We start from the raw sequence: 24,272 nt of genomic DNA, 5'->3' as shown, positions 1-24,272 counted from the left end.
TTGCGTACCCTTCCACAAAGATTCTAAGTGGATCCGTTATACTCACGTGTGTCTGTTCTTAGTGGCTCTATTTCCCCCCACAAATGTTGGCATACAACATACACCACCCTGAGCCTTGCTCTCTGCTTGGTGTGGAGATACCGTGTGACCCATTTCCCATGGTGACACATACAGCTGGCCCATTCTTTCTTTCTGTTTCTAACGGATACATAGATCACTGAACGAAGACGACAACATTTATTTAAATAAGTTCTCTACTGGGGCACCTGGCTGGCTTAGTCGGTTGAGTGTCCGACTTCAGCTCAGGTCATGATGTCATGGTTCGTGGGTTTGAGCCCCTTGTCGGGCTCTGCGCAGACAGCTCAGAGCCTGGAGCCTGCTTCGGATTCTGTGTCTCCCTCTCTCTCGGCATCTCCCCTACTCTTGTTCCATCTCTCTCTTTCAAAAAATAAATAAACATTACAAAAAACTAAAATAAACGTCCCCCCAATTCTAGAGGACTGGTAGAACCTTAAGAATTAAGGTTAGGGAAGCCACAATGTTCCAGGGTCTGGAAGTCATCAAATCAACTTTCCTGAGATGACTGTTCCCTCTAAAATTATCTCAGGAACAATCAACACACTTTGTAGAATGACTAAGAGACAAAAAGTCTCATCCTAATATCCACTCTGTTTCCCCAACATACACACCCGTACCCTCTAGTCCTGAAAACTGCTGATTCCAAGCCCAGGCAACTCCCGAGTTCACTCCCCAAAAGACACAGCCCAGACGGGCTGCTCAGGGCTCAGTAGTTGTCAATGGTCATTTCAGCTGAACGGTGGGGCCCCAATAATGGCAGTGGGTTACACCTCTTGAATATTTACTTACGTTAAGCACTGTGCTAGGCATTCCTGTGTATTACCTCACTGAGCTCTCAAACAACGCTATTGGGTAGAAATTCGTTACTGTTCTTACCAAATGAAGAAGGCAAGAGATATACAAAGCTAACTGACTTGTCCAAGGTCAGGTATAATCAGGAAACAGCGGACCTGGGCTTCAAGCTCAGGCGGTCAGCTTCCAGAGCTTAAGATCATGATGCTAACTTGCTTCTGGAGAGAAAAGGAAAGATTCAAACTGGCTTGCTGACACATCAGGCAGGTCCTGTGCCTAAAATACTCCTGGGCCATCCATTCATGACACAGATGTATTTTTAGCATTGCCTACCCTGTGGCGGGCCCTGTTCTAGGCATTAAAAATGCGGTCATGATGGATGGGCAAGATCCCTGCTCCCGTGGAACTCATGTATCCGTGGAGGGGAACGATCTTAAGGACTTCAGATAATCATATTACACACGATGAAGGAAATAAAATGAGGTGATGTGATTGGGGGAGGAAGGGAACGAACACATTAGGTGTTGAGAACCCCTGAGCTGAGAATCGAAAAATAAAAAAGTTGCGGGCACGCCCGTGTTCTGCGACAGGTCAGTGCCGTTGGGACAATGATGACAGCGGGCGGGAACAAGAGCTGAGCTCAGAGATGCAGGGGAAGGCGTATCATTAGGGCCCAAGGGTCAGGGTGAGGAGCTCAAATGTTATTCTACAATGGGAATCTTTGGGTGGGACTGAAGCAGGACAGTGGCATTGTCTGATCTCCGTTGTAGACAGTGGATTATAACGGGGATGGGTTTGGAGTGGAGAGTGGGGGACCCGTCGGGAACAGCTATGTTCAGGCCAGAGATGATGCCTGCCTGCATGGACGAGGGTGGCAAATGCTGAAGCACGTGGAAATTGTCTGAAGGAAGACAGTGGGCCCTCCCGAAAGTCTGGGTGTGGAAAGAGAAAAATAAAGGGTAATGTTTAGGAGTCAAGGAGGTGGTTTTCCTGTACCATTCTTGACTGTTCCACCTTCTTTGCTAGATTCTCCTCCAGTGAGGGCTTAAAATGTTGCAGGTCCTGGGGCTCTTGACTCAAGGCCATTTATCTCCTTAAGTGACTCATTATGGAGTCTAGAGTCGCTCGAGCCAGAGAGACCCTGAAAGCCCTCTTTTTTTTTTTTTTTTTTTTAATTTTTTTTTCAACGTTTATTCATTTTTGGGACAGAGAGAGACAGAGCATGAACGGCGGAGGGGCAGAGAGAGAGGGAGACACAGAATCCGAAGCAGGCTCCAGGCTCTGAGCCATCAGCCCAGAGCCCGACGCGGGGCTCGAACCCACGGACCGCGAGATCGTGACCTGGCTGAAGTCGGACGCTTAACCGACTGCGCCACCCAGGCGCCCCAACCCTCTTGACTCTTCAAACCCCCATGTCCATTCAAGACCCGGATGCTCTACATGGTGTATCTACCACATCTGCCAATTTCTCTCCATCTTCCCTGATCCTGGTGTATCTCCCAAAGATCGCCACCATATTTGTCTCTCTTACTTCCACCATAGCCCCTGCCCCACACAACTGGGGCCCCTGACCCATATGCCCCACCATAGCCACCGCCCCATTTTTCACACAACTGCCAATAAATCAGACCATGCTGCTCCTGATTAAAGCACTGGCTCCCCACTGCTCTTAGAGATCAAGTCCAAATCCTTACCATGCCTACACAGTGAGATGGGGTCCCCGCTGTCCCATTTCCTGCCTCTCCCCTTGTCATCATCCACACTCTACGACCCCCTCGTGTTTCTCGAAAATGCCCCTGACTCCTTGCTGTCTCTGAAAACTCTGCACATGTCATTCCCTGTCCTACAGGCACCTTGACCTCTTTTGGTGCCACTACCTTCTGCTGTCTTTAAAGGCCACTTCCTCACAGAAACCCTCTACTATTTAATTCCTAGTGATGCCTAATTACTGACTCCATGGAATGGCTGCTTCCCTGCAAGACCGTGAGCCTCCAGAGAACAGGGATCTTGCTGGGTTTGCTCAGCACGCGGCATTAAGTGTGGCTTCACGTGGCAGACGTGGCCCTTTCCAAGTATTTAGTGATTAAGGTGGAGAAGGACTCCTCCTAACAGTGTGCTTGTTGAATGGGAATGCCCTACAGAAGAAGCACAAGGACGGTGAAAAACCAATCATGTTCATTATACTGACGGTCTCAGAAACCAATGAATTAACCAGCTATTGGCCTGGACTAAAGGAAGCAAAATGGCAGCCTGATTCGTATCTTCTCTAGTCTCCATCCCACATAAGGAATCTGGTTTAGCTCAGTACCCACTGAATAATGCTGCTCGGGTCACTGAGACAGTGCCAACCAAACTCCACTTCTCTGTCTGCTCCCGTGTGACAGCCAGCCCCGGCTTTCAGGTATACAGTAAGGCTGGAGTGTTGGAAACTACGAAACTGCTAAGAACTAATGAGCTTGGGGGCACCTGGGTGGCTCAGTTGGTTGAGCGTCCGACTTCGGCTCAGGTCATGATCTCACGGTCTGTGGGTTCGAGCCCCACGTCGGGCTCTGTGCTGACAGCTCGGAGCCTGGAGCCTGCTTAGGATTCTGTGTCTCCCTTTCTCTCTCTGCCCCTCCCCTACTTGCTCTCGTTCTCTCTCAAAAAACAAAACAAACAAAAAACAAAAAAACCCACAACTAGTGAGCTTGTTTAAAAACAAGCACCAAATAAGGGGGTGCCTGGGTGGCCCAGTCAGTTAAGCGTCCGACTCTTTGTTTCAGCTCAGATCATGATCTCGCAGTCGTGGGATCAAGCCCTGCGTCAGGCTCTGTGCTGACAGCATGGAGCCTTCTTGGGATTTCCTCTCTCTTTGCCCCTCCCCCGCTCTCCCAAAATAAATGAGCATTAAAAAAAAAAAAAAAGTGACCAGTAGCAACAAACTGCCATGGGCTCCAATAAAAACCTGTGCACCTTCTGGGATAAAGTCCCTTCCCATCCTGAGACTCTAGGACTCCACCTCTCATTTCCGCTGGCCTTATTCCCCGAGGACCATCTCTTGACCCTCTCTCTCCCTCTCCCTCTCTTTTTACAGAAGTATAGATGACAGACGACGTTACATTAGTTTCAGATGCATAATGTAGTGATTCGACAACCCTATACCCATGCACGTTATCTATGCACACTGTCACTGTTGTATGATATTACCACACCACTGACTATTCCCCAGGCTGTCATCCCTGTGACTTATTCATCCCATAACTGGAAGCCTGGACCTCCCTCTCCCCTCCACCCCTTTCACCCATCCCCCTACCGCCTACCCTCTGGCTTCCATCAGTCTGTTCTCTGTATTTACATCTCCCTCTCTGAACACCTACCTTCCTCATTTGGTGTTAGCTCATTACTTACTTCACTCCCAATCTTCCCCATTCTCTTCTATTTTTTTTTTTTTTAAGTGTCTCACTTAAAATTTTTTTTAATGTTTTATTTTTTGAGAGACAGAGAGAGACAGAGCGTGAGCAGGGGAGGGGCAGACAGAAAGGGAAACATAGAATCCAAAGTGGGCTCCAGGCTCTGAGCTGTCAGCACAGAGCCTGACATGGGGCTCGAACCCATGAACACAAGATCATGACCTGAGCTAAAGTCAGACGCTCAACTGACTGAACTACCCAGACACCCCACTCTTTAAAAAAAAAATTTTTTTTTAATGTTTTATTTAATTTTTTGAGAGACACAGAGCATGAGCAGGGGAGGGGCAGAGAGAAAGGGAGACACGGTTAAGGTTCTCACTTTTTTTTTTTTTTTAATTTTTTTTTCAATGTTTATTTATTTTTGGGACAGAGAGAGACAGAGCATGAACTGGGGAGGGGCAGAGAGAGAGGGAGACACAGAATCGGAAACAGGCTCCAGGCCCTGAGCCATCAGCCCAGAGCCCGACGTGGGGCTCGAACTCACGGACCGCGAGATCGTGACCTGGCTGAAGTCGGACGCTTAACCGACTGCGCCACCCAGGCGCCCCAAGGTTCTCACTTTTAATCCCTTTTTCTTTTTGCCTGTTCCTTGGATCTTGACATATCTCCTTACCTAATAATCTCAGAGAAATGAGCACATATTTCAGTATGAGGCAATTAATAAGTGCCATGGCTCCTATGAAACCCCTGGATGTGTCACTTCAGAAAAAAACTGGAAAAATGGATTTGAGTCACGGCCTTGGACATTTTTTTCTGGCCGGTCTGAGGCTGTTCAATATTTAAAATAGCTCTTTGACTTTCTTTCCTGCCAGATCATATATTCGGTCCCAGGAGGATGCGAGAAGACTGATCAGCTCAAGAAATCAATGCCCAAATCAGATGCTTGAAATTTATGCTGTGGAATCACTGACCTACACGTATTTGAGCAACACCCCCGTATTGAGCACAGACTTCCTCCAGGTCGACCAGAGGGGTGTCCAATTTGCATAGTGATCACTGTAATCCTCAGGGCCTGACAACAGCCACTGTGTGCCCCCCCCGCCCCCCGCCAACAGCAGCCCCATCACCTGTGTCCCAGCTAGCGAATCATGGCCAGCCATGGCAACACCATTTCTCCCCAACACGTATTCCCCTCCTTAGCCTCCCTTGCAGCTAGGGCAACATAAAATAAATTATTTTGGGAAAGGCTTTTCTCTTCCCCGATAAAAACAAAACAGAAACAAGCATGCAAAGATAGTTCATCTTCTATACCACCCTCACGTGTTCTGCCTCTGATGGGGTTAACATGAAGATGTGATGCCAGGAGCCACAGCAGCCACATTACAACTACTAGGAGGGACAAGAACATCACAGACATGCTGGCCCAAAGCTGATGAATATACCTCGGGACCCACTACCTCAGACATCTCATTAAGTGATAAGTAAGATCCTTTATGCAAAAGTCACAATTAATCAGGGTGTTAACTATGTCTTGTATCTGTTGTAATCTGAGGCTTTGACATCTGGTGCCTTGATGACCCTGGGGGGACCACCTCTGCCAGGGTTAGCCGATTTTTTTTTAAATGTTTATTTTTTGAGAGAGAGAGACAGAGAGAGACAGAGCACAAGTGAGGGAGGGGCAGAGAGAAAGGGAGACACGGAATCTGAAGCAAGCTCCAGGCTCTGGGCTGTCAGCACAGAACCCGACAGGGGCTTGGACTCATGAACAGCAAGATCATGACCTGAGTTTCAGGTCAGACGCTTAATCGACTGAGCCACCCAGGTGCCCCCATTATCATTTTTTTTAATGTTTATTTTTGAGAGAAAGAGAGAGAGAAAGAGAGACAGAGAGAGAGACAGACAGACAGACAGGCAGAGTACAAGCAGGGAAGAGGCAGAGAGAGAGGGAGACACAGATTCCAAAGCAGGCTCCAGGCTCTGAGCCGTCAGCACAGAGCCTGATGCGGGGCTCGAACTCACGAACCTTGAGATCATGACCTCAGCTGAAGTCGGACACTTAACTGACTGAGCCTCCTAGGCGCCCCTGCAGACTCTCCCTTCAGACGGTTCGGGTGCCCCTTGCTAAAACACTGGATACACACAGAATTACTTCCATAGATATTTCCCAAACCCTGTGAACATTGTCTTTCTACCACACATAAGTGATTCCTTCTGGGAATGTTAAGAAAGAAGCCACGAGCACTGGGAAGAAGATGGAATGATTGACAGGGAAGGTTCTAGAATGGCAGCATGAGACAGGATGAAGCATCCGGACACATCGCGTGACAGTCACTCAACATGAGCCCGCTTAAGCTGGGGGTGGGAGGCTCAGGAAGACCCCTGGGAAACAGAGGTCAACAGCAACTGCATGCCAGAGACAGAAACACACCAAGCATGTTGACCATAAACTCAAGGAGGATCAAAACCTCCTAGATGGCAGAGTCCTTGAAATAAAGCCAGTGGAACCTCTAAGAATTTGTTTTAATCTCTGGTGGAGTTGGGGGCGGGGAGGAGGTCAGGAGGGAAGCCAGAGACGACTGGTTCCAGCAAGGACTGTTCAACAGAATCGCAATAGGCAATGCCTCTTGTTACTAACGTAGCTTACCCACAAAGACATTAGGATACCTTCATTCGTCAGGCTCTCTTTCAAGGTTTCATTAACCTTTATTAACCTTTCAGTAGCCTTCCCTTACAGGGAAGGGGTGCCCGGGTGGCTCAGTCGGTTAAGCCTCCAACTCTTGGTTTCGGTTCAGGTTAAGATCTCACGGTTTCAGGAGTTCGAAACCCGCGCCGGGCTCTGTGCTGGCAGCACGGGGCCTGCTTGGGATTCCCTCTTTCTCCCTCTTTCTGCCTCTTCCCCACTCGCACTGTCTCTGTCTCTCTCAAAATAAATACACTTTAAAAATAAACAAATAAGGGGCGCCTGGGTGGCGCAGTCGGTTAAGCGCCCGACTTCAGCCAGGTCACGATCTCGCGGTCCGTGAGTTCGAGCCCCGCATTGGGCTCTGGGCTGATGGCTCGGAGCCTGGAGCCTGTTTCCGATTCTGTGTCTCCCTCTCTCTCTGCCCCTCCCCCGTTCATGCTCTGTCTCTCTCTGTCCCAAAAATAAAAATAAACGTTGAAAAAAAAAATTAAAAAAAAAAAATAAACAAATAAAATGAAGTTTTCATTATAGGGAAAATAATTTTCACAACGGTCTTTGCAGGTGCCCTAGGGGGGATTTTTTTCCATGGGATCCTAAATACTCTGGAGGCACAGGGAGTCTGTAAGTGAGACAAAGCAGAGAGAAGACAGCTTAGAGCTTCCCTAACCGTGGAATCCCAAGCACACCCTGGTTGCTCCCGTCTGGGGAGAACAAAGAGAGGGACAGAGGGACAGGGTCTTGCCTGCTGAGGGTGGGGAAGGATGCCTCGGGCAGGGTTCAAGGGCAGGAAGGGGGTGGGAAGGGGCTGCCACACGGCAGAAACACAGGACACGTCAACCCTCAGACACAGAAATGGCCGTAGAAACACAGCGTAACCAAACACGGCCCCAGGAGCGGGACCCCTGTCCTCCGATGGCCAGGTTTAAGCTGCCGGGGTGGTGCGGTCAGGGCGTGGGGGGTACTTACAGAGCGCTTGTCAGCCTCGGCACCTTGCTGGCCCTGGAGACATGCGGTGAGCTTCTTGTGCGTGCTGTGGGAGACTTGCTTCACCAGCTCCAGGCGTTTCTCCACCTGCACACAGAGCAGTGGGCGGGGTTACCAGGTGAGGGCAAGGTCAGGAGAAGCAGGGCCATCCATCTGGGCAACCGCGGGAGAAGAGCCTACCCCGTGTCTGTGCAGAGACAAGCACTGCTGGGGATTCAACACCCAACGCTGGAGAACCAGAGCTGGGGGGAGGGAGGGACAATCACAGACGAGGAGATTCTGTGACCCCGCAGTGAAATGACAGCCAGGTCTCCTGAAAAGTCTTACCTAAACCGGTATTTAAAGTAATATACAGGGGTGCCTGGGTGGCTCAGTCGGTTGAGCCTCCGACTTTAGCTCAGGTCATGAGTTCGAGCCCTGCATCGGGCTCTGTGCTGATGGCTCAGAGCCTGGAGCCTGCTTTGGATTCTGTGTCTCCCTCTCTTTCTGTCCCTCCCCCGCTCACGCTCTGGCTCTGGCTCTCTCTCTCTCAAAAACCTAAAAAAAAACCCACCTAAATAAACATTAAAAAAAATAAAGTAATATCATAAAGGGAAAGAAGCTGTGTCTAAACAGACTGCATGAGGAGCAGTGTAAGCGGTTTAAACAGGCACTGGGAACGACTCAGTTTTAACGGGAAGATATATTTCATGTCTATATGCTAAGGGGCCTGTGACAACCTTACCTGAAGAAGGTCTTCACTCAGAACTTCAGTCTTTTCTGCCCTAAAGAGAAAATTGAGAAATATATCAGTGAAGGAAAAAAAAAGAAAAAATTAAGAACTCAGTCTCGTACTTATTCCCCACTTCCTCTGCTCATGGTGAGACTAGAAGAACACACATTATTAGTGGACATTTCTAGCAAGAGAAAATACAGACCATACTGGCATTTACTGGGAACCTTAAATACTCTGGCAAGTAAGATCCTCTGAAGACTCCATTACCGTCTCGACCCAGGATGAAGGACAGCAAAACCATTTCTGCTGTTCCAGACATTTTTTTTTTTAAGTAACAGAATTAAACATGTTCCCCAACTTGTACCCCATGGCCTCCCCCAAACAAGCAAGTAAAAGTAACAGAAATCTGACCAGGGATCGATAAACAGCAAACAAGGAGAAAATATGGATTCCTAGTGATAAACTCAAATGCCACCATTCAGATCTGGCAACCAAGCATTAGGCGCCCCTGCCAGAAAGTGGGGGTGGGGGAGCTTGAACCCGAGATGAACACATCTGGAGAAAGAACCTGGACATGGGCCGAAGTGCCCCCAACCTCTTAGCAGCCCCTGCACCACATCAGGGGAGAATGCGAATCTTATATGGCGCAAAGCATTCCTAATTTATTGTCTAGAGAATCTCAGAGATAAGGTTCGGTCAATGATTTCTCTCCCGTGGGCGTGTTCTCTGTCTGTCACCTTGTGTCTCTGGGGGTCACTCTCTCCCTCTCACACGCACACATACAAACTGCAAATTCCCATGAAAACAGATGATCAACACTCAAGGTACAGAGAAAGAAAACACAATATATGGAGAGCCTGAAGAACTTCAACGACCAGAATTGTCAAAGATGGCAACATATGTATGAAATACCGAAGAACTAATGATACACTGAAATATTAGTGCCAGGACTTCCACTCCTGGGGAGACGGAGGGAACACGTTTCACCTATTTCCCGTCGCTAACTAAAAGCAAAACCTTGGGGCTTTCCGTATAAAACAGAAGACTTTGCAAGGCGGACAGAAGGTAGACTGGCTAGTGACCGCCAGACCCAACGAACAGCATGGTGTGAAATATGGGACTTCTGCCTCACATATTCCACACTTGAAGCTGTGAACGGAAATACCAGTGAGGGCAGACATAAAAAGTCCAACAAAAGCCAGGTCCCTGTAGCCCAGGGATCAGGAAGGCGGCAGCCTAGCAAGATAGAAAATGTTCATAGATAATGACTGCTCACTCCAGCCAAATGCTACAGAAGAAAAAACCGTTGTCCTACCCCATCCACACCAGCCAACACTGGGAAGGGCACCTAGCCTTTCACCCTTGCCTGGCGGTAACAAAGCACCCAATCCTCCCCTTCCTCTTGGCCAGTGTAGCACCAGACACGTTTGAGTATGGAGCTGGGACATTTGTCACTGCTCAGCTATAACAATGGAAACCATATGAGCGGTCCACACATCCACCCTCATCTTGTGTTGACAAAGCCTCTGTCTCCTCCTCTGGGAACGTGGTGTAACAGGAGGCCCAGGGGAGTGGAGACTTTCACCATCATCCGGCAGTAACAAAACCACCCTCTGGATGGCAACAATGGAAGCCTAGTGGGGAGCAATAATGAGCCACTCCCAGCCAGGGCGGTATCAGTGAAGGCCTAATGGGGAGCCAGAATTCCCACTCTCACCCAGCAGTAAAGAGAGGCATCACCCTCTTGGGGGTGTGGGAACCAGTGATGGCCAAGGGGGGAACAAGGACTGCTATTTCCACCTGGCAGTAACAAAGCAGAATTCTCCCTTCCCTTGCTAGAATGAGATCAGAGGAAGTCAGCTAAAAGAGAAAGTTTAAATAAAACCCAGAATCTCATCATATAAGACAATAGTCAAGTATCAATAAAAAATTGCTTATCCTATCAAGAACCAGAAAGATCCCAACTTGAATGAAGGCAATCAATGAATGCCAAGAGCAGGATGATGGAGACGTTTGAATTATCTGACAAAGACTTTAAAGCATTCGCCAAGAAAATGCTTTGATAAGCATTTATGAACGTGCTTGAAATGAATAAAAAAAATATAGAAAGTCTCAGAACAGAAGATATAAAAAAGAAGAAAATGAAAATTTTAAAGTTGAAAACTGTAATAATCTAAGTTAAAAATCCTGGTAGATGGGTAGGGGGTGCCTTGATGGCTCACTCGTTTGGGGGTCTGACTTTGGCTCAGGTCAGGATCTCATGTTTTGTGGGTTCGAGCCCCGTGTCGGGCTCTGTGCTGACAGCTCGGAGCCTGGAGCCTGTTTCCAATTCTGTGTCTCCCTCTCTCTCTGTACTCTGTCTCTCTCAAAAATAACCGCCCCCCCCCCCCAAAAAAAAAATCCTGGTGGATGGGTTCAACTGTTGAATGGAGAAAGCAGAGGAAAAATCTGTGAACTGCAAAAAAGCACAAGAGAAATTTCCCAGTCTAAACAACAGAACAAAGATAGAACAAACAACCCAAACCAAAGCATTAGGGACCTGTGGAACTATAGTGGAAGATTAAATGTTTATGTCATCAGAGTCCCAGAAGAGGGAAAAGAAGGGGGCTGAAAAAATACCCAAAGGTATAATGGCTGAAAACTGCCCCAATTTGGCAAAAAATGTAATATTCAAGAAGCTGAGCACATACAAACAGGATAAACACAAGGAAGTCCTCACCAAGACTCATAGTCAAATTTCTGAAAACTAAAGACAAAGAAAGACTCGATAACAGTGAGACAAAAATGATACCTTACTAATGGAGGGGAAACAACTCAAATTACAGAAGATTTCTGATGAGAGACTACAGAGGACAGAGGGATGTGGTACACCATTTTCCAAGTACTGAAAGAAAATAACTGCTAACCTACAATCCTATATCCAATTAAAATATCCTTTAGAAATGGAAAAACATGGGGCGTCTGGGTGGCACAGTCGGTTAAGCGTCCGACTTCAGCCAGGTCACGATCTCGCGGTCTGGGAGTTCGAGCCCCGCGTCGGGCTCTGGGCTGATGGCTCAGAGCCTGGAGCCTGCTTCCAATTCTGTGTCTCCCTCTCTCTCTGCCCCTCCCCCGTTCATGCTCTGTCTCTCTCTGTCTCAAAAATGAATAAAACATTAAAAAAAAAAAATTAAAAAAAAAAAAAGAAATGGAAAAACATCAGGATGTTCTCAGATAAAAGAAAACTAACAAAACGTGTCATCAGCAGGCTCGTCTTAAAGAACTGCTAAGGGAAGTTCTAAACAAAGAAAAAGAAATGGTAAAAGAAATAACCTTCAAGTATCAGGAACGAGAAAAGAACCTGGTGGTCAAAAATAGTAAATAAAATAGTCTTCTTTCTCCCCTTGAGTTTCCTATATTAATGGTTGAAGCGAAAAATTTATAACATTGTGTATATGGCTCTATATGTATGTAAAGGAAATATTTAATACAATTATACTTTATTTGGAAGAGGGTAAAGGGACATAAAGGGAAGTAAAGGTTCTAGATTTCACTGAAACTGGTAAAATAAAGATACTAGTATGCTGTGATAAGCTATGTATATGTAATAACCAGAGCCATGGCTAAAAAAGCTACATAAGAAGATACACTCAAACATGTTATAGAGAAATCAAAATGTAACCTAACCCAGAAGGAAGGACAAAACAAAACAATGAAAAACAGAAAAACCAAACATAAAATAAAAAATAGTGGACGTAAGCCCTAAACCAGCCATACTTATGTTAAATGTAAATGGTGCAAATATACCAGTTAATAGAGATTGGCAGAGTAGGTTAAAAATGTTGTCTAAGAGAATCTCACTTCAAAGGACTATTTTCTTTTTTAACGTTTATTCATTTTTGAAAGACAGAGTGCAAGTAGGGGAGGGGTAGAGAGAAAGACACAGAATCTGAAGCAGGCTCCAGGCTCTGAGCTGTCAGCAGAGTCCCACATGGAGCTCGAACTTGGGAAGGTGAGATCATGACCTGAGTCGAATGAGAATCTCACTTCGAATATAATTATATAAGTAGGTTGAAAGTAAAATTGTAGAAAAATATACTACATAAACATTAGTCAAAAGCAAGCAGGAGTACCCATATTAACATATGAAGTAGGCTTCTAAGACAGAGAAAATGACTAGAGACAGAAAGGAGAATCATATATTCATAAAAGATCAATCGAATAGGAAGACACAGCAATCCCAAGTGCGTATGAACTAAACAACAATACTGCAAAATACGTAAAGCAGAAACTTATAGAACTAAAAGGACCCATAGACAAGTCCACATTCGTAACTGAAGACATCAATACTTCCTCTCTCAATTATTGATAGACCAACTAGATATACAAAATTAGGAAGAGTAAGGACACAATAACTCCATTAACCAATAGATTTTAACTGACATTTATAGAACACTGCATTCAACATCAGCAGACACATACTTTTTCCAGGGCTCATGGGACATATACAACATACAACATCTGGGGTCATAAAACAAACCTCAATTAACTTGAAGTAAATGAAATCATAGACAATGCATTATCCAACCACAGAAGATGTCAAAATAGAAATCAGTAACAGAAAGATAAGAAGAAAATATTGGAAAGTTCAAATACTTGGACACTCAATGAAACACCTCTAAATAATCCATGGGCCAAAGAGAAAGCCTCAAAAGAAATAAATAAAAAATACTGACCTGAATAAAAATGAAAATACCATGTATCAAAATGTTGGATGCAGCCAAAGCAGTGCCAAAGAGGGAAACTGGTAGCACTAAAACCCATACATTAGAAAAAGAAACATTCTCAAATTAAAATATAAGTTCCTACTGCAACACCTATAAAAAGTAAGTTAAAATAAATCCAAAGGAAGGACATCATAAAGATAAGGGCAGAAATGAGTGAATTTAAAACAACAACATAATAATAGAGAAAAATCAATGAAAGAAAGATCTGGTCCTTTAAAAAACTAAGGACAATTGAAATACACTGTAGCATGACTGAAAAGAAAGAAAAAGACAAATCACCAATAGTAGGAGTGAAACAGGAAATATCACTACAGAACACTGTAAATTTCAAAATGTCTTTGAACAATCTTACACATGTAAATTTGACAACTTGTATATGATGGACTAATTATTATTTTTTTTTTTTAATTTTTTTTTTTTCAACGTTTATTCATTTTTGGGACAGAGAGAGACAGAGCATGAACGGGGGAGGGGCAGAGAGAGAGGGAGACACAGAATCGGAAACAGGCTCCAGGCTCTGAGCCATCAGCCCAGAGCCCGACGCGGGGCTCGAACTCACGGACCGCGAGATCGTGACCTGGCTGAAGTCGGACGCTTAACCAACTGCGCCACCCAGGCGCCCCTATGATGGACTAATTATTAAAAAAAAAAAAGTTACTATAATATACCCAATAGGAATAGACAATCTTAATAGTCTGTAACTAGTAGGAATTTGAACTTCTACGATTAACTACCTCCCACCCCGCGAAGTCTTCACAAAATAATTCTACCAAATGTTTAAAGAAGAATTGACACCAATTCTATACAATGTCTTACAGAATATAGAAAAGGAGGGAATACTTCCCAATTCATTTTATGAAGTGAATATTCTTTTGATACCAAAGCTAGACAAAAAACAGTAAAAATAAATAAATAAAATTAAAAGTAAGAGAACTATAGACTAATATTCCCCATGAATATAGATGTCCAAATCCTTAACAAAAGATTACCAAAAGAATTCAATAATATATAAAAATAATTATTTACCATGACCAAGGTGGGTTTGTTCCAGGGATTTGAAAATCAATCAGTGTAATCCATCATCTCAAATACAGACTGAAGAAGAAAAACCAGATCATATCAATAGATGTAGAAAAAGCATATGCAATTCAATTCAAAACCCATTCTTGGTGAAAACTCTCAGAAAGCTAACAATAGAAGGGAATGTCCTCAACTTAAATAACATGTGTAAAACAAAACAAAACAAAACAAAAACAATATCCTACAGTTAATATTATAGTTAGTGGTGAAAGATGAGATGCTTGACTTCCGAAGACCAAGAACAAGGCCAGTATGTCTGTACTTGACATTCATTCAACATAGTGCTACGCGTCTGAGTCAGTGCAGTAAGGCCAGAAAAGTAAACATAAACCAAAGAGATCTGAAAGGAACAAATTAAAATATCCCTATTTACAGATGACATTATTGTCTATGTAGAAAATGCCAAAAAACCTACAGCGTGCGAGCAGGGGAGGGAGGGAGAGAGAACCTTCCGCTCAGCATGGAGCCTGATGCAGAACTTGATCCCACAACCCTGGGATCATGCCCTGAGCTGAAATCAAGAGTCAGATGCTCAATCGACAGAGCCACGCAGGTGCCCCTCCAATGGGAATTTTTTAAGGTGATGGGTTGCCCCGTATACCGTTTGTGCTGGTGGTCACACAAATCCATGTGTGTTAAAACTCAAAGAACCGTAACAAAAATGTGAGGTTTACTTTGTGCAAGTTTTTAAAGTAAAAAAATAATTTCTTAAAAGAAAATCGAGATAATAGACAATAGCAGAAGTCAATGAGGGAGGATGAGGTGAATGAGGGAGGGGAGTTAAGTATTCTCAGCTCCTGGGGGTGCCTAGGTGGCTCAGTTGGTTGAGTGTCTGACTTTGGCTCAGGTCATGATCTCGGGGTTCCTGAGAGTCCACATCCAGCTTTTTGCTGTCTTTGTGGAGCCCCTTTGGATCTTCTGTCCTCTCTCTCTGCCCCTCCCTCACTTGTGCCTGCATGCACCCTCTCTCCCCACCCTCCTCTCTGACCCTCCCAGGTTGGCACTCTCTTTGTCTCTCTCTCAAAAATAAACATTTTTTAAAAAGGCCTAAACACGCCAGTTAAAAACTAAAGATGTTCAGCATAAAAATAAATAATAATAAATAGAATTCACATAGAGCTAGATTTTTAAAAACTAAGAACTGTATCTAAAACATAAACAATCAGGAAGATTAAAGAGAAAAACAGGGGAAAAAATACCAGGCTATTTCTAATTAATATTATAATAATGTTGGCCAAAATAGACTTTGAGGCAAAAAATAAATAAAATACAAAAAAAATAAACCACACAAAAAAACGACATTAAAAGGGAGAGAGGATCGCAATATAATGATAAAAATCTACCTTATCTAGGGGCTATGAGAATTTGAAACTTGGATGTACCTGTTTAGAATCACAAAGTATATAAATCAAAACTGAAAGAACTTCAGGGAAGCCCTAAAAAAATGTACCATAATTGAAATGTCAGCATTTCCCTTTTAATTAATGAGAGGTAAGGCAGAAAAAAAGTTAATCAAGATACAGAGGATTTGAAAAACCTAAGTCAACACGATTTATCTGACAGACATACATGGAACCCTGAATATCATCACTATAGAATATAAATTCTTCTCATGCACACAAGAATTCATTTCCAAAAATTAACCACTTATTAGCCTATAAAGCTCTTCTCGATCAACCCCAAAGAACAGATGCCTTGCAGATGATGTTTTCTGACCCCGGTGCAATTTAGTTTGAAATCATTCACTAAAAAGTTAAAATTAAAAAACAACAACAACAAAACAAGATTTGGAAACTTCAAAACAATTCTAAATAGCTCATAGGTCAAAATGAAGGTATTAGAATTTTTTAAATATTTAGAATTGAAAAACAATTAAAATACTGCATATCAACTTGTCAGCAAAGTGATACTTTAAAAAAAATACAGAAACTTGGGATGCTGGGATGGCTCAGTCAGTCAAGCGTACTACTCTCGATTTCGGCTGAGATCATGATCTCGAGGTCTGTGATACCGTAGAGATGAAAACAATAAATGAAAGTGATGAACAGTTTTATTTGAAAACAGACAAAATGGCCAAATAGAAAAATAAAGCAAGCACAAACTGACTCAAGGATAAATAGGATGCCAGGGGCGCCTGGGTGGCTCAGTCGGTTAAGAGTGCAAATTTGGCTCAGGTCATGATCTCGCTATTCCTGAGTTCAAGCCTCGAGTTGGGCTCTGTGCTGACAGCTCAGAGCCTGGAGCCTGCTTCGGATTCTGTGTCTCCCTCTCTCTCTCTGCCCCTTCTCTACTCACACTCTGTCTCTCTCTCTCTCAAAAATAATAAACATTAAAAAAAAGAATTGGATGCCTGAATAGTCCTATAAACATTTAAAAGACATTAAAGCAGCAATTAAATATCTTTCCACGAGGGAAAAAGAGGACCAAGGTGTTTAGCAAGAAAATTTCCAAGAAATGCTTCTTTCCAAACTTGCACAAACTTCAAAAGAATAAAAAAAGAAGCTACACCCACAGTTCATTCTAAGAGACAAGTATAACGTGTTATAAAAACTACACAAGGATGTGCAAAGAAAATCAATCATAGACTGGTTCTGTATATTAACAATGATACAAATACCCTAAACAAAATTAATTAGCACATTATGAGCAAATCAGATAAATTGCTAGACTGCATGAGTGGCTTTTGTGGGTTTTTAAGACTTTACTTTTGTGGTTTTTTAATGTTTGTTTACTTTTGAGAAAAAGAGAGAAAGAGAGCAAGAGAGTGCACTTGTGAACGGGGGAGGGGCAGAGAGAGGGACACAAAGGATCTGAAGCGGGCTCCAGGCTCTGAGCTATCAGCACAGAACCCAACATGGGGCTCAAACTCACAAACCATGAGATCATGACCTGAGCTGAAGTCGGTCACTTAACTGACTGAGCCACCCAGGCTCTTCTAAGATTTTAAGTAATCTCTATACCCATCGTGGGGCTCGAACTCACAACCCCAAGATCAAGATTTACATGCTCCATTGACTGAGTCAGCTAGTTGTCCCAGGAGTGCTTTAACACTAGAAATCTGCAAGTGTAATTCTTCACGCTGACAGGTTAAATGATAAACCATGACTATCTCCGGCAATGCAGACAAAATATTTAATAAAATTCAATGCCTATTCATGAAAAAATTTTAAAAATGTTAAGGAAAATCCTTATGTTTGTATTTTCAAACATAACTATAAAACATTATTCTTAATGGGAACATGTTAAAAATATTCCCTTTGAAGTCAAGAATAAGACAAAAATGCCCACTATCGCTTTCTACCCAGCTTATAAGTAAGCAACTAAAATAGAAGATTTAAAAACTAAAGAGAAAGAACCTAAACTAATATAACCTACAGAAGTTATAGAAAATAACTGGGGTGCCTGGATGGCTCAGTCAGTTATGCGTCTGACTTCAGCTCAAGTCATGATCTCACAATTCGTGGGTTTGAGCCCCCCAGCAGGCTCTGTGCTGACAGCTTAGATAGAGCCTGGAGCCTGCTTCAGATTCTGTGTCTCCCTCTCTCTTTGCTCCTCCCTGGCTCGTGCTCTGTCTCTCAAAAATAAAAATGTTAAAAAAAAAAATAAGTTATTTAAAATAATCTAAGTTTCCAATGATAGCTGGCTATAAAACCAATATAACAAAATCAATATAGTCAGCAAATACTAAGAAAAACTAATTTTAAAAATCATTTAACATGGAACAAATATAGAATACATTTAATAAGAGACTGGCAATAGCTTATAGAGAAAGAATTAGTAAAAGACATTAAAAAGACAAATGGAGAGACATACTATATTTATGGAAAGGATTAACTTTGTAAAGATATCAGTTCTCTTTATGCCGATGCAACCCTAATAAACAAGTTTCAATATTAACTTAAAACTGTGTTGATGAGCTAAATCTTAAACTTATAAGGAATGCAAGATGTAAGAAAAAACCACGAATATCTGTAGGAAGAATAAGTTGGAGGAACTTCACTACCAGACGCTGAAACTTACTCAAGTCAGAGTAATTAAGATAGTATTGATTCTATCAGTGTTCACACTGAACATGAGAACACAAGACAATGTTGGGGAACAGACTCACACACACAAAATGATAGATAGAGGTGTTATCCCAGACTGTGGAAAAGGGGTGTTATTCAATATGTAGTGCTGGGTCAACTGCATATCCCCCCGCTCCCCGCAAAAAAAGAAAGAAAAGAAAAGAGAGTTCTACCCAACACTATGCATAAACGCTAAGTCCCAACGAATTAAAGACTTAAAAGGCAAGACGTTAAAACTTCTGGGAAAATACATATGGCATATCTTGTATTTCTGACCATGGAATGACACTTTGAGAAAAAAAAGATCAGCCATAAAAGAAAAGAATAATAAATATATTTACATGAAAACTAACTTGTTACAGTAGATGAGAAAAATATCTAAAAAGAAAGTCAGAAAATGGAGAAAGATATATGTAAAAAAGTATGTAACTGCTGAAGTATTAAAATTCAGGTTGTATCAGGAACTCCCAAAAGTCAATTAAAAAAAATAAATAAATCAACTCTACAGTATAACAGGCTGAAGACTGGCACTGCTTAAATGAGAAAATTCTAATGATTAACAAATATATAAAAACACGGCCAACCTCATTAGGAACCAGGACTATGCAAATGAAACCTACAAAGAGATATCATTCTATGTCTACCAGTTTGATGAAAACGCATGTCTGCCAACTCCAAATAGTGATGATACGGAGGAATGAGAATCTCTACAAAGCACTACGGTAAGTATAAATTGTTAACAACATTGTAGAAAACCATGTGTCGTTATCTTGTACATTTAAGACTGAAACTCAGTACCCAAACAAAACATCTTTTAACAAAACAGTACAGAATATTTACTCTCTTTATGTCTGATGCGCTCTAATATTTTCTAGTATGCTCACTAAATCGATTCCATTATCACTAATGAGTTGGAACCTGCGTTCCAAAACAAACACTATCCTACAGAAACCCCTGCACATTTACCAGGAGACATTTATAAAACATTCCTGGCAGGTTTTTGTTTTTGTGAGATTTTTTTTTTTTTTTTGCAAAATAAAAATTAAAAAATGAGGGAAAAAAACTCCATCAAAAAGAGAATAAAGATATACCCAAAATAATACATTACCTAGGAATAAACATAACCAAAGAGGCGAAAGATCTGTACTCTGAAAACTATAAAAAAAGAAAGTGATGAAAGAAATTGCAGGTGACATAAAGAAATGGAAAAACATTCCATGCTCATGGATTGGGAGAACAAATACTGTTTAAATGTCTATACCACCCAAAGCAATCTACACATTTCATGCAATCCCTATCAAAACACCAACAGCAGGGTGTCTGGGTGGCTCAATTGGTTAAGCGTCTAACTCTTGATTTTGGCTCTGGTCATGATCTCATGGTTTGTGGGTTTGAGCCCTGCGTTGGGTTCTGTGCTGACAGCACGACACTGCTTGGGATTCTCTCTCTTTACCCTCCTTCTCACTCTGTCCCTCCCGCGCTCACATGCATGCTCTCTCTCTCAAAATAAACTTAAAATACCAACAGCAAATTGTGCAGGACCACAAAAGTCCTTGAGTAGCTAAAGAAATCTTGAAAAAGAAAAGCTGAAAGCATCACAATTCCAAACTTCAAGTTATATTTCAAAGCTGTAGTAATCAAAACAGTATGGTCCTGGCACAAAAACAGACACATAGGTCAATGGAAGAGAATAGAAAATAACCAGAAAAAACCCACAATTATATGGTCAACTAATCATCGGCAAAGTAGGAAAGAATACTGAACGGAAAAACACACAGTCTCTTCAACAAATGGTGCTGGGAAAACTGGACAGCAACACGCAGAAGAATGGAACAAGTCCACTTTCTTACACCATGCACAAAAACAAATTCGAAATGGAATAAAGACCTAAATGTGAGTCATGAACCATAAAAATCCTAAAGGAGAACACAGGCAATAACTTGTTTGACGTTGGTTGTAGAGACTTCTTTCAAGATATGTCTCCCGAGGCAAAGGACACCAAAGCAAAAATAAACTGTCAGGACTTAATAAAAATAAAAATCTTCTACACAGCGAAGGAAAACAATCAACAAAACTAAAAGGCAACCTGTGGAATGGGAGAAGATATTTGCAAATGACATATCTGTTAGAGTTAGTATCCAAAATATATAAGGAACTTATAAAACTCAACTCCCCAAAAGCAAATAATCCAATTAAAAAATGGGCAGAAGACATGAACAGACATTTCTCCAAAAGCATACAGATGGGCCAAGAGACACAAGAAAAGATGCTCATCATCCCACATCCTCAGGGAAAATACAAATCAAAACCACCATGAGATACCACCTCACACCGGCCAAATGGCTGAAGTCAACACCACAAGAAACAACAGGTGTCGGCAGGATGTGGAGAAAAAGGAACCCTCGCGCACTGTCGGTGGGAAGGCAAAATGGTGCAGCCACTGCAGAAAACAGTAAGGAGCGCCCTCAAAAAGTTAAAGATAGAATGACGTTATCCAGCAATCTAACTACTGGGTGTCAAAGAATACACGAATACTAACTCAAAGGGGAACAATGCCCTCCTATGTTTCTAGCGGCATGATTTGTAACAGCCATGATACGGAAGCAGCCCAGGTGTCTATCGACTGATGAATGGATAAAGAAGTCATATGGAAGATTAGTCAGCCTTAAAAAAGGAATGAAATCATGCCATTTGCCACGAAATGGATGGAGCTAGTATAACACTAAGCGAAATAAGCCGGTCAGTGAAAGACATGTGACTTTGCGCATATGGGGCATTTAAGAAACAAAACAAATGAGCAAAGGGGGAAATAAGAGAGAGAGAAATCAAGAAGCAGACTCTTCATTAAAGAGAAGAAACCGATGGGTCCCAGAGGGGAGGTGGGGAGGGGTTAAATAGGTGATGGGGCGATTAAGGAGTATGCTTATCGAAATGAGTACCAGGTGATGTGCACAAGTGTTGAATCAATATTCTGTGCACCTGAAATTAATATAACACTGTGTGTTAACTAACTGGAATTAAAATTAAAACTTGAGAGAATAAAGAAATTGGGATATAGCCACATAATGACATATCATACAGTAGTAATTAGTGAAATAAAATTTACCCCAAACAAGGGATGATTCTTGGAGGTACAATGTTGAATGGGGGAAATAACTAACAGCAAGATTACTTAAATGATACCATTCACATAGAGCTCAAAACCAAACATCACTCAACAACATATTGTTAAGGGATAAATACAGATGTAGTAAAATGGGAAGAACCCAAGATTGTAATCACAAAATTTCAAGTGGTGGTTCTCTCCAGGAAAACAAGGGACATTGGATTTGGAGGGACACACAGGTGACTTCAGCATAATTGATAGTGATTTGGTTCTAAATTTTTTTGATGTTTATTTTTATTTTTGAGAGAGAGAGAGAGAGAGAGAGCGCACAAGCATAAGCAGGGGATGGGCAGAGAGAGAGGGAGACACAGAATCCGAAGCAGGCTCCAGGCTCCGAGCCATCAGCACAGAGCCCGACGCGGGGCTCGAACTCACGAACCATGAGATCATGACCTGAGCCGAGACCGCACGCTTAACTGAGCCACCCACGCGTCCTGGTCATGATTTGGTTCTAAATTTGTGCAGTAGGTTCATGGCTCTCTTAATGTTTCAGAACATATAAGAATATAGGTAATCTATGTATTAAATAGTAGATAATGAAACAAAATAACAAAAACCAAGCATTAAGTATTAAGCATGTTCTTCTATAAATGATTACCACAATCCCACAAGACTAAAAACAAACAAAAATAATTATGCCCATTGATTCTCTATATTCTGGTTAAAAAATAATAATGCATACACACACACCATATATATCATATACCATATATATAAACCATATATATAACATAGCATATGCCACATATAAACAATATATATAATACACACATAAAATATACATGTTATTATACAGATATACAAATATAAGTTTTATGTATATGAACATTTTCTTTAAACTTTTTACTACTTTTTGCTTGAAAGAAAGAGCTGAGTTTCAGGGCATCTGGACAGCTAGCTATCGCAATTACCCACGTATCAACTACATTAAAACTAAAATAACCAATAAGAAACATTGTACCTACTTGGCTGATAAGAAAGCAACAAACCCTGGTCCTCTGAAGGAAAGTATCTTGTGCTGGAGGCAAATTCTGCTCAAGTCTGCTCTTAAAAATTTGGGGCCAGGCGCACCTGGGTGGCTCAGTCGGTTGAGAGTGACTCTGGCTCAGGTCATGATTTTGTAGTTCATGAGTTTGAGCCCCCCGTCGGGCTCTGTGCTGACCACTCAGAGCCCGGAGCCTGCTTCGGATTCTGTGTCTCCCTCTGTCTCTGCCCCTCCCCTGCTCGTGCTCTGTCTCTATTCTGTCTCTCAAAAATAAATAAACGTTAAATTTTTTTTTTAATTTGGGGCCATAAAAGTTATTTATGACAATCAAAAGCATTTAAGAACATTCTAGAATATGTTTTATTGAAAGACTCATCGATATTGAGTTGGAAGGAGCAAGGAAGGTCACTTAGCCCAATTTTCCACTCCTCTGAGACTTCCATCCATCACTCCAGAAGCATTTCAAGAGAGCATTAAAGACTGACCAATGGAAGGTAATCTTCCAGGAAGGGAGGTGGGCTAACGGGTGATGCTATTTTTAGGAAGCCTGGTATTCTGGGCCTCATCTTTGTAAATGAAAGACAGAACATCATCCATTATCAAGACAATGAACACTACCATTTTCAGGGGATGAGTCACTCCACAGGATGACAAGCACTCTGTAGGTGACATCTGGGTACAAGTTACCTCTTATTTTTTTTACATCAACAGACTACAGCAAAACAGAACCCTGGCAAACTGGTCTAAAAATTGTGCATTGTTCTACTTATGAGCTTCAGGAGAACACCACCACCCACAAAAAATCTTGATTGTCATTGTACGTGAGCTTGCTCGGTCATGGTGGCATTTCTCAAAATGTGTTCCCATGCAAAAAACAGACTCATAAGACACTGAAGAAAAAGGTCCTGTGGACAATTAAGGAAAACATTGAACACTATATTCTCCATTAATGGAGCCTTATTAAAATATTAAAGGTTCTGAGAAGGCCTGCAGTAAATGAAATACTTTAATGTGAGCTAGCCCATCATTTCCCAACTGCATAAAAAATATGAAAATATGCTCACATCATACCAAGTAACCAGTACCTCCTGGTGCCAAATATACTTTAGGAAATGTGGAACAGCCTCTGTCACTCCCTTTCTATTTGCACAGTCCCAGGCTTAGCCCCGTAGGGCTCCGCCCTGAACTACCACCAGATGCTCAGAACTGACGTCTACACCTCCACCACCCTAACCTCTCATTCATCATCCACGCTGTCCTTACACATCCTTCCCCAAATGCCTCCCTGGCTCCCTTTTGCCTGATGCCTACGAGGTGTTCTGAGAAGTGCTCCAGCCATAAGCAATGTGTTACTGTTTCAAAATGTACCCAGGAGAGGGGCACCTGGGAGGCTCAGCTGATTAAGCCTCCCACTCTTATCTTTTTTTTACTGTTTTATTTTTGAGAGAGTGCAAGTGGGGGAGGGACATAGGGAGGGGGACAGAGGATCCGAAGCGGGCTCTGTGCTGACAGCAGGAAGCCTGATGCAGGGGCTTGAACTCATGAACCCAGGAGATCATGACCTGAG

The 24,272-nt window shown here is 42.5% G+C and overlaps 1 protein-coding gene across 6 annotated transcripts in view; it reads right to left on the bottom strand.

Annotated features, from left to right (window-relative positions):
* Nucleotides 1-24,272, bottom strand: part of ARHGAP44 (Rho GTPase activating protein 44) — a 183,037-nt gene that overhangs the window by 73,687 nt on the left and 85,078 nt on the right. For 5 of the 6 annotated variants that reach the window (XR_006714690.1, XM_045487418.1, XM_045487416.1 and 2 more), the window contains exons 2-3: nt 8,651-8,690; nt 7,909-8,013 (exon numbers count right to left, since the gene is read on the bottom strand). Coding sequence is in view for 4 of the 6 variants with exons in the window: in XM_045487418.1 (XP_045343374.1) it covers nt 7,909-8,013; nt 8,651-8,690 (145 nt within the window). In the remaining 2 variants the exon portion in view is untranslated. Of the gene's footprint in view, nt 1-7,908; nt 8,014-8,650; nt 8,691-24,272 lie in introns of those variants that run through there. The other variant, XM_045487420.1, reaches the window with a different exon arrangement.

Source organism: Leopardus geoffroyi, chromosome E1, assembly GCF_018350155.1.
Source record: "Leopardus geoffroyi isolate Oge1 chromosome E1, O.geoffroyi_Oge1_pat1.0, whole genome shotgun sequence".
NCBI classification, from domain to species: Eukaryota; Metazoa; Chordata; class Mammalia; order Carnivora; family Felidae; genus Leopardus; species Leopardus geoffroyi.
The sequence above is the reverse complement of the archived record's forward strand: the minus strand, read 5'-3'. Positions and strand labels throughout refer to the sequence as shown.